Source organism: Perognathus longimembris, chromosome 12 (assembly GCF_023159225.1).
Source record: "Perognathus longimembris pacificus isolate PPM17 chromosome 12, ASM2315922v1, whole genome shotgun sequence".
Lineage (NCBI taxonomy): Eukaryota > Metazoa > Chordata > Mammalia > Rodentia > Heteromyidae > Perognathus > Perognathus longimembris.
In genome coordinates, this window is record NC_063172.1 from 15,956,971 (window position 1) to 15,971,579 (window position 14,609).

At 37.9% G+C, this 14,609-nt stretch overlaps 1 protein-coding gene across 1 annotated transcript in view; it reads right to left on the minus strand.

Annotated features, from left to right (window-relative positions):
- Positions 1-11,982, minus strand: part of Colec10 (collectin subfamily member 10) — a 35,197-nt gene extending 23,215 nt beyond the window's left edge. Inside the window, exon 1 of the mRNA XM_048358903.1 lies at positions 11,763-11,982. Coding sequence (XP_048214860.1) covers positions 11,763-11,910 — 148 coding nt within the window. The 5' untranslated portion in view covers positions 11,911-11,982. The remainder of the gene's footprint in view (positions 1-11,762) is intronic.
- Between the last annotated feature and the right edge of the window lie 2,627 nt (positions 11,983-14,609).

Here is a 14,609-nt window from a genome sequence, read left to right on the forward strand (position 1 = left end):
GTTTAGGTGTCATCATTAATTTCCCACAATCTCTCTTTTCCCATAAGTAATTGGAAATGACTGAGTACTTACCTCTGCTAGAATCGCCCCTACCCAAGGTGAGACATTTGTTTCTTTGCTTAGCTTCAGTAGTTCTGTGATGTGCATTGCCAACTGAGGAAGAAACCAATTGCCTGCTATCCTTATTTCCTGTTAACTGAAGTGACAACGAATGTCCGTTGTGACCTGTGTTGCTGCTGCTTGTTGTCTAAGGGTGGGATTTGTCTTAGGGGTTCGGGGGCGAGGGCATAAATTTAGGGTTTTGTGTGTGCTAGGCAAGTACCCCACTGCTTGAATCTTGCTTCTTTCTGCTCTGGAGTCTTTTGCCAGGACTGTGATCTACTATTTATGCTTTCTTCTGTAGCTGAGATGGCCAGGTTTTCCATGATACCCAGGTTTTCCTCATAAGATAAGCTCTCCCTGGACTTGGTTTGCTTTGACTGGCCTAGCCATGCGATCCTCCCCAAATTCAGCCTCCTGTGCAGCTGGGGTAACAAGAAGCCACCACTGGCCACAAACCTCAATTCTTCTTCCTCTTTGTGGCCAGGATTACAGTGAAGGTGGAATCCTTCAGCTGTCTAAATGATGTTGCACCCAGAAGCGGCACTGATAGCTTGGCTAATGGAGGCCAGCAGACGGTGGTGTGGAACTTCAAACTAGGCCCCTGGAAGCACAGACTTCTGATCTGAGGTAACAGTGGCTTTCCTCTCCCTTTCCTCATTTGACACACAAAGTGGGCATTTTGTGCATATTTAATAAAAGCAGAAAAGCAGCACGATTAGTAAATGAAGAGTGGCTTGAAGACATAACACGTTTGCCACCTTTATTGTTGTATGGCCACTTAGGTATGACAGAGGAAGACCCTGATTTTGTCCAACTGCACTTCAGAACAACAAAAAGAAACAGAAATATGCTTCCGAAACTTAGGGGATTCTCTCCTCCCACAATTTTCACCCAGTTATTGTAAATGTAGAGTGGACAAGATCATTCACATAGACTAGAGAAAACTTGCCCTAGTGCATTTCAGGTGTTCCAGAAACACTGTCTGTTCTGTTCAAACGAATCAACTGCATCTCATTCAACAGGAACTATGCCTTTAAGTAGGAAACCTGCCCAAAGGAGGATCTTAGAAGAGAGAGCAACTCTTTAGAAAGGTATAATTTGCCAAGGGATTCCACCTTTAGAAATTATATGCAACTTAGCTCACAAGGCATTCATTAAGATTAATTAATAGATGGTATAGGACTATACCTCTCTCTCTCTCTCTTTCTCTCTCTTTCTCTTTCTCTAACTATCTTTACACTCACACAGACACACAAACACACATGCAAACACACACATATGCAAACTTAGGTTAAAATTCTGAATTTGTCAAATAACAGCTCTTTAATCCTATGTTAAATAATTTATACTTCCCTTTCAATAGATAATTGAATTCAATAAATAATTGAATTTTAATAATTTTAACAAATATCTTGTCAAATTATTTAATAAATTATTTAAAGATTAATAAAATCATAAACGAAACAATTAACCTACTTGCTTTACTTTCCTATATTGGGAAATGGTGATAATGACCCCTTGCTCATGGAGTTACTTGCCGATTAAATGAGATTATGGACAGTCAAAGTCCTAACAGAGGCTCAGTCCTGAAAGTCTCACTCTTCATAAATATTATGTATTAAGTGTGTAGTGGGCATCTATTGCTTTCCCTTTCCTGGTATCTACTCCCTGAGATTCTTACAAGATTCTTCTCTTCCTTTCTTTCTTCTTTCTTCTTCCATGTGGTTAACTGCTGGTAAGAGTCTTATGGACTTTCCTGCCTGGGATGGCTTTGAATGGCAATCTTCAGATCTCTGCCTCCTGGGTAGCTAAGATTACAGGCATATGTCACCAGTGCTTCGCTAGAACTTTAAAAAAAAACTAGAGAGTTGAACTGTCTGCAGGGGTCACAGAAAGGAGCATTTATCAATGAAGACTGGAATCTGTCTTGACACAGTGAAGAAAGAATGGTTTATACTGAAGTCCTGGTAGAGGAGGGCAGAGCCAAGTCAGGAAGGCTGAATCTAAAACCCATCATGCAAACACTTGCATCTAGCAGAGCTCAAAACCTTCCCAGTTTCCTGAGTCTATAAACTTTCACCTCTGATTGGTGGTTTGACTAACCAGTACAAATAGTAGTTTGTGTTGCTGAAGTTGTTTTGGGAAGTGACTATTTTTATCCTCCCATATCCCAGACTCTCATCTTGTCTTTGTCAGAGAAGAATAAATGGGATCTTTCAGACTGAGTTCCACCAGAATAAATTTCTATCTCAAGATATGTGCAAAGAAGTAACTAACTTAAAAATCTGTTGCTCTAGTAAGGGCAAAGTTGGCACTAAAGTACCCTCAATAAAAGCTCATGTATATTTTATCTTTTGTTTTTGAACTCTATGTGTTTCTGCCTCTATCTCCCTTCTCACAGTGTTAATCTCACTCTCTGAAGCGCACTCCTCTTGCTCTTCATAGCATTCTGCCACCTGGGTTCATGGGGATGACATAGGTCTGGGATGAAATATTGTCTTTGTGTTTCTACCACTTGGCACAGAGTTTGGGATACAGTAGGTTCTTGCTCAATAAATGTTCTCAAAGCAAAAGGAGTAGCCTCTCTAATGGCAAGATGGATAAATGTGAACTTAATGACAATTCAGTCAAATGAATCTGTAGTTGATTGAAGTGCCATTTGTAATAGAGTTGGATTAATGAGTTGATTTTGATCTCCTGGGATGTTTGTGGGGACAGTCTATCATCTAGTGCAGCAGCCCAGGAAAAACATGCAAATCCATTTTTACTGCTCATCTGTACCCCTATGTTTTTGTTTCCTTCTCTAATTTATTTTTATCTCCCAATATTTTTGCCTTGCTCTAATTTTCGGGCTCTACATCCAAATCAGCTCCTTCTGTTGTTAATATAGAGTGAATGTAACCTAGGGTCTTGTGACTGCTAAACAACTGCTCTACCACTAAGCTTCATCTTTGGTCCTTGGATTTTTGAGTCAGGGTCTCATGAGATAACTCGGGCTGTACTTGAGCTCACTATGTAGTGTCTCCTTACACAGGATTTACCATTGTCCTCCCTGTACCTTAAAGGTGTGCACTACCACACCTGAGTTCAAAGTCAACCGTAATCATTCTTCTTCTTTCCTCACATCCATTAATTTGTCTCAAATCCATCCTTTTCCTTACCTTTCCATTCCTACTACCCTATTTTACCTATTCCTGTCCTTCTGCCCTAATCCTTGTCCCATGTGGCTGAGTAGTCTCATGGCAATTCAGGTAATAATGTTATTAATATTCAATTCATATTGTTTCTGTTCACTAAATAGCTGCCAGAATATTGGTTTGTTTGGATTTGAAATTCACTTTTCCAAACCATGTTGCAAAGCAATCTTTATAAAATTGTGTTTTCATATGCTACTGCCCCATTAAAAATGTTTCAATAGTTCTTCAGTGTACACAGGCCAAATCCTAACTCATTTATGTAGTATGCGGACTTTCAGTCAGCATCAAGGAGACTTTCCTATGTCATTTTCTGGTCTTAACCTGCATAACCTTCTCTTCCTGTCATAGCTTTCTGTCTCCTCACTGCACATCAAAGGATCTTTCAGTCCCTGACTCCATGAAATAGCACACGCTCTTCCTTTCTAGTGGAAAATTTTCCATTTAGAAAAGAACCACCATTGTAAAAGACAAATATGTATGCCCACACAAGATATTTAAAGTTTGTTTGAAAAAGTTGCTTTGCAAAAAACAAAATAAAACAATTGTCCAAATATTTAAACAAAAATAACAGATAAAAATGCCCAGTCTCAATTTCTCAATTTCAGTCAAAGAACTGGTGTGTGTGTGTGTGTGTGTGTGTGTGTGTGTGTGTGTGTGTGTGTGTGTGTATAAGGATGATATGTTTTACCACCAGATCTAAAGACAGTCTAGATGCATAGACCTGAATGATTTCATTCACTGCTTTTGACAATGTAAATTACTACATTTCGGGAAAATAATCTGTTGGAAATGATTAAAATAATGCACATACTTTAATTTACCACAGTAAAGTTATTTTCTAGAAATAACAATAGGAAAAGTTGCATATACAAAGTATATAGTACAAAAAAATGTAAGCATTCTAAAATAATTGGAAGGTTGATTAAAAACACAATGGTTAATGTTACATTACAATGATACACGTTGCATTAAAAGATAACACAATTTTATGTTCTCAGTAAGAATAAGGGGCTTGCTAAGCACCAGTAATTTACACCAGAAATTCTATCTATTCAGGGGCTGAGAGCTGAGGATTGTGATTTTAGCCATCTTGGGCAGGAAAGTCCATGAGATTCTTATTTCCACTTGAGCACTAAAATGCAGAAATGGATTTGTGGCTCAAGGAGTAGAAGGCCAGCCTTGGGTACAAAGCTTAGGAACAGCGTTTATGTCCTGAGCTCAAGCCTTCCCCCCCAAAAAAAAGTAAAGGGAGACCAAAATAAGGGGGAGACCAAAATAAGGGGTCAGCATAGGCCCTTTAAATATTGAGTGAGCTCCATATTCTGTTATGTGTAGACTATTTCTCAGGAAGGGTTGAGTACAGTGAGACGCTGTTTAGAATGAAGGAAAATTCAATATGGATAAAAGTATTAATACAAGATATGAGTGACGAGTACTACAAGGCAGAAATGGGTCCAGAAATGGAAGCATGACAGGAAAAGAGAAGCCACTAGCTTTCATTAACACATCTTTATTTTGTACATTTTTACATCTTATATGCTACCCAAAGCATGAAATACTTCAATTTGAAATACATACAATAAATAATGTTAAAATAACTAAAGCTCTTCTTTCCTTTCCTCAATCCTTCTTGTGATCTTGTCTCAAGTTAATTTCCTATTTCTTTGAATTTATTGCTCGAATTATTTCCTCATAGCTCACCATCTGGTTCCTTGTTACTACTTTCTAATTGCTGCTTTGAAGTATCCTTTAAATAATACATTCTTAGTTAACTTTCATATTAATGTCAACTACTTAATTTACTTAATATACATTTTTTGGGGTGGTAAGAGTATAACACTTTGTTATTCAAAGCTTCACAATTGATTCACTTGAGAAAATACGTGTTGCATTTCTTTGTGATGATGCTAAGATTCAACACCATCTGTAAGAAGACATAATCAATGCCTAACAGTTTAGTGGCAAAGGGACCCAGAACAAGGACTTAGAAGTTTGAAAGTTACTTAAGGGAAATTTCAGTGAACTGTATTGGCCTATTACAAGATAAGCCTTCAGAAAAGTCAATGGAAAAGGTGAGTCTTATATTAATCTATATTGTTTATCCCTCTAAAGATAACACCTTCTCCTCATCCATAATTCTGTATTCCCAAAAGTAAGACAGTAAGGGTTACAGGAAAATCAGGGATAGGATGTGTTTTGAGACACTCAGTATCTGTTTGTGAAGATGATGTAGGAACACCGTGGGCAGCAGTGAATGCAAGACATTCAAGTTTTGCATACAATAATCTGTTCAGAATTAAACTATGAGAGAATCAGGCTGGATGTCAGTGGCTCAGGCCTATAATCTTAGCTACTCAAGAGCCTGAAGTCTGGATTCTTTGAAGTTAGCCTGGAGAGAAAAGTTCACTATAATCTATCTCCAAAATAACCTCCAAGAAAAAGTAAGGCTGGAAGCATGAACATGTGGTAGAGTACCAGCCTACCCAGCATGGGCCTTGAGTTCAAATCCCAGTAACATGTACACATAGAAAGGAAAAAAAGAGAGAAAAGGATAATCAGAAATAGAAAGCAGCAGAAAATATCCTGGTATTGTTATTGGGCCACACTGACACAATGCCAACATGATATTCCTTCCTGTGATTATTGGGAGACAAAAAAACATTCATTCTATAGGTCAATCAACTAGCAAGCATACTGTATATATGTATGTATGTATATATGTATGTATGTATATATGTATGTATGTATGTATGTATGTGTGCAGTGCTAGGGATCAAACTCAGTGCTTTGCACATTCTAAGTAAATACTTATTCACCCCTAGCCCTAAGCTTATTTTAATTTGAAAAGCAAAAGGTCAGGTATACTTCAGGTGTACTTTTGTGGGGACTTAAGAGTTTGGTCTGGATGGTACATATCACCAGGGTACAACTCCAACCCCTAACTTCCTGTTGCACATATGGGTCCCCTCTTTTTGGTTGTCCTGTCATTGGGTCACGCAACATATAGTCTGATGAGAGATGAGATTACATGTTGGCATAATTTTGAAGAGCTTTTGGAGCAGAACAGAATTCTTCCAAGTTACTGCTCTTTCTCAAGCCAGGTACAAGAGCACTATTGAAGATACTTTTGACTACACTCACTATTATCATGTTTTGCACATACACTGTTCCCTGAGTAGTATCAAATCAACAATCCTCAGAATCAAAAACTCTTGAAGTCTAGAAGTGATAGAAGTGTCGTCATCAAAACATTTTGTATCATCAGGGTATCGAACCTGCTTTGTTAAGATGTGAGTGATTTTCCTGAGATGACACTATGCCATCTAGCAGAGCTTTCCCAAGCCAAGTCAGTTAGGGTTCCTTCACACTCAGGGAAGTAGAATAGGCACAGGATTTTTCTTAAGGATACTTGGCTCACGGATGTGCAATCACATCGCGTGCAAGAACAGTGGGCTTGCCTTCCCTTCCGTTTCAAGTAGGTACAATGATCCCTATATATATATTAACAGAGCTAAAATGAAATAATAAATAAATACTTGAGTTCATGTAATTTGCTTAACAGATATGAGTATTGTCAAGTGTCCACAAGAGGCCTAAAATAATGCTTCTAGAATTTTCATATCAAGGACAGCAATGATTGATACAAAAATATTAAATTACTTAGATGCTACTTCAGTTGAGTGAAGTAGCATATGTTTATAATTATTTTCTAAAAGAGCAAAGGAAGCTATAAAGTCTAATTTAAAGGAGTTTTATAAAATTATAAAATATTGCAGATTATATATGTGACAGATAATATGCATAAAGATGTGTGATGGGCCAGAACATAATGAGATATATCTGGGGAAAGAATGAATAAATCTATTCTAACAGTTACCAACTTTGCCCAAGTACATGTCATAGACATAAATTGGGTTCATCAGTGGCTCAAGACCAATAGGATATGTTGCCTGAGGCCAAAGAGTAACTAAAAGAAAAGTTCTTCTTTGTGTGTATGTGCCAGGGAATGAATAAAGAATATTATGTATGTTAGACCTGGTGCATGCTGGGCCTGGTGCATGCTGGGCAGACACTGTCACTGAGCTACTACATTCACTGGCTTGCTTAGTTTCTTAAAGAAAGTCCAAGGAACAACAAAAAATGAAGATGCTCAGTCTCATTCTCCTTTGGGTGTTGCTAACCTATTTGCAGAGTCTTTGACACTGTGTTGTGTGTTGATTTACAGGAATGATCTTGGCGGGTAATATGACGTCCAACTTAAATGCAAGAGTCATGACTATTTCCTGGCCTTCTGTTTTTGGAAATCATAAGAAGACATTTGGAAGCTGAGAAGTATCTGGAGAAATAACTCAAGTTGTGTCCATTAAACAGTTACAGAGCCATATCTAGTAACAGAGGGGGGTTGCCAAATAGAAATCCATTTATTCATGGCTAGGGATTTGCTGAGGGAGAAATGATCCCAGAAACTAGTGCTGAGCTGTGCAAGCCTTCTCCTGGAGTAGCTCCTCTTATCAAAGAGGACAGGAAACTGACTACTTGAGCAAACTATGAATACAGGAGTTTGAAGTTGAGAGAGGTCAGATCAAAAAGGACCTGGCAGGCCACACATATAACATGACATCAGAAACGAACTGAAAAGTTAGCAGAGGCAAAAATAAGGATCACAGCAAAGTAGTGGTAAGTGCTAAGCAAAACCAGTGAATTCATGAGGTTATTCACAAAGAAGAAGACATGCCATCCTTTCTACTATGTGTTAAGAGTCCAATGGCACCATAGGGTAGTGAGCTTGCAGGAGTTCAATATTCTTAGGCATCATCTTCTCCATATATTTTCATTGAAAAGGGGACCAATGGATTGTATTTGAGGGGGGGGCACTGTGGCTCAAGTGGTAGAGCACTAGACTTCTTTTATTAAATTTTATTGACAAGGTGTTGTGCAAACGGGGTACAGTTACATAATAAGGCAGTGAGTACATTTTATTTTGCAAAATAGCTTTAACTGAAAGACTTTGGGGGCTTCAATGGGCCTCACTGAGGATGTTTCTAGAAATTTAACTTTGAAATATTATGGCTGGACAGGAGAATTGTGAAAACAGAAGATGAAAATGCTTTCAAAATTTCCTTGAAAATTGTAACACAACCCTAATATTCCATACTAGTTTTTAAATCCTGTTTGTTAAAATATTTAGTCATTGTTGTTTTTAAATAAGACCACTAGAGGTCAGAATTTCACATAAATTGCTGAGAGAGCGGGCGAGGGAAGAGGGAAAACAGGAGAGAGGAAGACAGGGAAAGGCGGGTGGGGGGGGAGAGGGGAGAGACAGAGAGAGACAGAGGGAGAGAGACAGCATTTTCCTGGTAAGCAGCATTAAATAATAAATTGAGGTCTAAAAAGAAAAAAGATACCATTGAACAAAAAAAGCCTCGATAACCAAAAACTGTTAATAAATGTAGGTAAGAAGATGAAGGGAATACAAACAGAAGATGAAGGGAATACAAACAGAATTTGTTAAACATCTATGATATCTACTCAAGTTTACAGTGATTATCTTATATAATAATAGGAGGAGTTTATAATTAAAGCCCATCTGGTAAATAAACAAACATAAGAAGATGTAATAAGATATAAATACTACCCAGGTTAAATCTAGTACTTTACTTATTTCTCCACTGTGTAAAACAATATTTGTATAGTTGACAACAATTTTATAACTTGATAGTATTTTTCATCAGAACCTGAACAATTTATCAGTTTCCACTCTCTCAAATTAATTTAGAGTAAATTCCTTTTATTGCATATTTCCCAGAGTATCTGAAAGTTTCTAAGCTCAGTGCTAAAGGAAGTACAGTAATGAAATGATTGGCCATTGAGAAAAGTATGGACTGGTTTTATTAGTAAAAACATATTGAACAAAAATCTTAACTTAATCCTTTCAAATAGTAGCCATCAGGAATTTGTGGGATTTGGCAGGGGGAGCTAAACATACAAATCTGTCATGTAAGAGAACGGAGAAGAGCTGTTAGATTATAAAGAAATAAGGTATTGTAGATTATAGTTGGGAGAAAGTGCCATGTCTGGTTGCGCCATGTTTGGTTACCTCTCTTCTATCACAGTACCCAAAGTGGAGAGAACATTGTTTCACATTCATGTATAAGCAATTAGCAAGGAATAAACCAAAGCAACTGCTGTTGACTCCTAAAGTTTATGGTCCAATGCCAACCTTGACAAGTAGATACTAGTCTTAAGATGAATTCCTTAGCTTCAAACCTTCATTGCCTGAAACTTTGGGGGGGTGTTCAGAAAAATTCCACAATTACTGAGTTAAGAAGGGAATTTAGAATGTATTTGGTTCAAGGTTCTCATGCTCCAGAAAAGACAAGGGAACTAGCAAGACTTAGTTATAGAACCCAGGATTCTAGAGCACCTCTTCTTTCCCAAGGGCATTCAAGTCTTTAGCTTGCCATACACTTCCTGTAATTCTACACAGGCCCAGGAAGAGCACCAACAAGATTTCCATAGTTGGGAATCTTACCATGATTTCTAACAGGAAAAGTAAAAGCTATGATCATGAAGAAATGGGGATCTGAAGACTCATGGTTAGATACCTCTATTTTTTGACAAATATTAATTGCATATAGATTTATACAAGACAAAATAAAGTGGCTTCATTTTTTTTACAAAGGATATGAATGGCCTTCCTTTTTATAGAATTATACAGGTTTTTTACCTATGTTTTGTAAACTCTTAAAAGCGAGGATTAATGATTCTGTATCCCAAACATATCTTATACATTCTCTTCTTGTTTCTGCTAAACAAATAATGTGCCCCTTTCTCATCTTTCTGAACCATGCTTATGTCAATGTACTTTCTCAGAAAATCTGCTCTAATCTCTTCCTTTGCCTCGATTAATTATTTCTCCATTGCTCATAGCCACAGGCCTAAAATAGTATCTGACAGTTAAGTATTTGGTGTGAAATAGCTGAATTGCAATGAACAGAATTGTTAGGTTAAAGTGCACCATATTTGGGATATTGTCTTCACATACTCCCCATTATTCCTCTTTGAATGGTTCTGTCTCTCTTCAAGGAAAATTGTTCAACAATGCTATTCTCAAGTGAATCCCTTCATCTACACAATCCAAGAATGCTTTAATTTTCAGCATTCTCCATGATATTGCACTTTTCCATACTCTAGAGAAACTTCAGTAATAGTTTTAAGTAAAATACTTTATTTCTAACCCAAACTTTCTTTTTCTGCCCATTTGCACTCACATTATTCATTTGTTCACCCGATAAATTATTTGGAAGCCCCAAGGTCTCCTAGTTCTTCCTGCATTTATTTTATGGTAGCAAAGGTTAAAGCTTGGATTGCAATCTTAGGAGGACATTAATTCACTGATTAAGAAAAAATGCACTTTAAGCAATACACATTTAAACAACTGACAAGCAATTGGGCCATGTATTTTTTTATTTTTTATTTTTGGAAAGAACCCTTTTTCTACTTGAAATTTTAAGCAGCCACAATTTTTCACTCTGTAGCCTGCAGAAACACAACATGAATTACTAATATAAGAGGACCAGTCTGCAGTGCGGCGAACACTTGCAGAACAAAAGGGTAAGAGCTGAAACTAGGAAAACAGACTTTTTTTTTATCTACTAGTTGCTTGAAGCATATTTGGACCTTAGACCTTGGCTCTACTTGAAAAAAAAAAGCTTCGCAATAATTTTATCCTTCATCAGCTGAAGGCACTTGGCCTCCAAGATTTCACTTTCACATAAAGACGTGTTCATTTGTATTCCACTTTCACTCCTTGACTTAAGAAAAAAATTCTCCACTGGAAACAAGGAACCGTTTAATTGATGAAACATGTTTCAGATTTATTTCTAGTTTACTGATCTATTTGGGGGAGCTAAATAGCATTTTCAGAGTTTGCATGAGAGAAGAGTAGACACAGTCTGAAAGAAAGTCCTTTTGGCCAGGTGCTGGTAGCACATGCCTATAATCCCAGCTAATGAGGAGGCTGAGATTTGAGGATCACAGTCTGAAGGCTGCCAGGCAGAAAAGCCAAGTGAGATTCATCTCTAATTAACTAACAGAAAGCCAGAAGTGTGGCTCAAGTGGTAGAGTGAAAAAGTTAGGTGTGAGGGTAAAGGCCTTGGTTCCAAACCCTAATACTGACATTTAAAAAAAAAAATTGAAAGTCCTCTGAAAGAAAATGCTTTTCTTCCAAGGCAAAGGAAGAAGAAAAAGAGTTTTGGCTGCTCTGGGTAGCTTTGGTCAGATGCCTGCCTGGAGTTCTCTACTTTCCAGCTTAAAGTAACAGAACATTGATTTTCAAAAATAGAAAGAAAATAAGAAGTTGAGGCAGATGGAGAAAGAAATGTGTTGCAGAGCTGGGTGAGGTTAAGAGATGAGGACCAAGATCATATTTACTGTATGAAATCTTAGATTTTTTTGTCTCACCTTTGGGTCCTGGTGAAATCGTGTGTGTGGCACAGACCTCTGGGGTCGGCCGGCTGTCCATATCCAGCCCCAAACTCTGAATTTGCAAGAGAAAGAACAGGAGAAGGATGAACTGGTTGCTTCGAAGCAGGACTCCAAAGACACTCATTGCTGTGGTTCCTCCCCCAAAAGGGTCTCTCAGCAATGCCAGATAAACAGCTTGAAGTAAAACCTTCCCTGGTGGGGAAGCAAGAGAAAAGATCAGGAGCCTACATTCCAGAAAGGGCTACGAAGATGAAGAAGAAGGCCTAGCCCGGATGGTTTATTTTCCCATTCTCCCAAGCAGAGCATACATTGTCCAGACTGTTTATTTTCAAGTGACAACAGTTTACAGAACGTTATCTCTGAACTAAACACTCAAATGCGCAGGTCACACAGAGCATCTTCAAGAGCGAAGTGGAGGAGAGACATCCGCTGCTGGTATGTGAGCTGTTGAGTTAGGTTGCATTGCATTTGCATAGTAGGTTTCAGTAGGGTTATGAACCCGAGCTCTCTGCACATGTTTTGCAAACCCTGTGCATGGCTTAGAGCTCGTTGTGATGTGAAATTCATGACCTGACATGGCACTTGATCATAGACGCCCCCAACGCTTCTCAGGACAAATCGCTTTCTCCTCCCTACCAACCATTATCTTGGGATGAAGCCCAAAGTGAAAGAATAATCAGAGTTTCTACAAAGCCATTTGGCATGCAGCATTAAGAATATTAAAAAAATACTTCTAACCTTTGGCTTAGTAATTACCCTTCTGTCATACTATTTCAAGAAAATATTCTGAAATGTAGACAAAGCTTTTTTTTTGAAAGAAGTGGCAAAAAAGAGAGGGATCTAAATACTCTGATATTTGGCAAATTATAGTAACAAAGTGATGTATTAGAGAGTATAAAACGACTTGTTTGGATAGTGTTTATAGCAAGTTTTTGATGAAATGTGGGGAAACTTGTACTATTACATTTCTTAAGAAGCAGAGTATATTAATCCTCCCAATCCAGGAGCATGGGAGGTTTTTCCATTTCCTTAGTTCTGACTTAATTTCGTTTTTCAAGCTTTTAAAGTTCTCATCAAAGAGGTCTTTCACTTCTTTGGTTAAGGTTATTCCTAGGTATTTTATGTTTTTGGGGGCTATTGCAAAAGGAGTTGCTTTCCTGATTTCAGCCTCGGTCTTTGGGTCGTTAGCATAGAGAAAGAACATTGATTTTTGAAGGTTTATTTTATATCCTGCAACTTTGCCAAAGTTTTGGATCAGCTCTAGTAGCTTGGGGGTAGAGTCTATGGGATTCTTTAGGTATAGGATCATGTCATCTGCGAAGAGAGAGAGTTTAACTTCATCTTTTCCTATTTGGATCCCCTTTATATTTTCTTCTTGCCTGATTGCTCTGGCTAGGAATTCTAGTACTATGTTGAAGAGCAGGGGAGAGAGTGGACATCCCTGCCTTGTTCCTGATTTTAAAGGGAATGGCTTTAGTTTTTCACCATTTAGCGTTATGCTTGCTGTTGGTTTGTCATAAACTACCTTGATTATATTCAGGAATGTTCCCTGGAATCCCAGTTTTTCCAGGGCTTTTAGCATAAATGGGTGCTGGATTTTATCGACGTTTTTTCTGCATCCAGAGATAAAACCATGTGGTTCTTTAGCTTGCTCCGGTTGATGTGGTGGATTACATTAATTGACTTGCATATATTAAACCAGCTTTGCATCCCTGGGATGAATCCAGTTTGATCGTGGTGTATGATTTTTTTGATGACCTGTTGAAGTCGATTGGCCAGAATTTTGTTGAGAATTTTTGCATCTATGTTCATCAGGGAGATTGGTCTGTAGTCCTCTTTCCGTGATGAGTCCCTGCCTGGTTTTGGGATGAGGGTTATACTGGCTTCATAGAATGAGTCTGGTAGTGAACATTCTCTTTCAATTTCATTGAAGAGTTTGAGAAATATTGGTGTGAGTTCTGTTTTGAAGGCCTTGTAGAATTCTGCAGTGAATCCGTCTGGACCTGGGGTTTTCTTGGATGGGAGATCATTTATTGCCGTTTCTATTTCAATACTGGATATGGGTCTGTTTAGAAGGTTTAAATCTTCATGGTTGAGTTTGGGGATATGAATTTTTTCTAGGAAATCATCCATTTCTTCCAAGTTCTCGAATTTGTTGGCATAAAGGTTTGCAAAATAGTCCCTTATTATTTTCTGAATTTCGGTTATTTCTGTGGTGATGTTACCTGTTTTATCTCTTATCTTGTTTATTTGAGTGTGCTGGCTTCGTTTTTTGGTCAGGTTTGCCAGGGATCTGTCTAACTTGTTGATTTTTTCAAAGAACCAACTCTGTTTTGTTGATTCTTTCGATGGTTTTTTTCGTCTCTAATTGATTTAATTCTGATTTGATTTTAATTATTTGCTTCCATCTATTGACTTGGGGTTTGGCTTGCTGTTCTCTCTCCAGAAAATTAAGTTGCTTCCTTAAATTATTATCTGTAGCTTCTATTATTGATGATGTTCTTATATCACCTTCCTGTGGTTGTACCTACACTATCTCTGTAATCTTATCTGAGTATATTCGAAACTGTGTACACTGGTATTGGAAGTAGGAAATTGAAAGGGAATACCAAATTTGAGAGACACAGGGTTAAAAAAAAGACAAACAACTACAAAAGCAATACTTGCAAAACTGTTTGGTGTAAGTGAACTGAACACCTCCGAGGGGTGGGGGGAAGGAAAAGGGGGAAGAGGGAGGGGGGTATAAGGGACAAGGTAACAAACAGTACAAGAAATGTATCCAGTGCCTAACGTATGAAACTGTAACCTCTCTGTACATCAGTT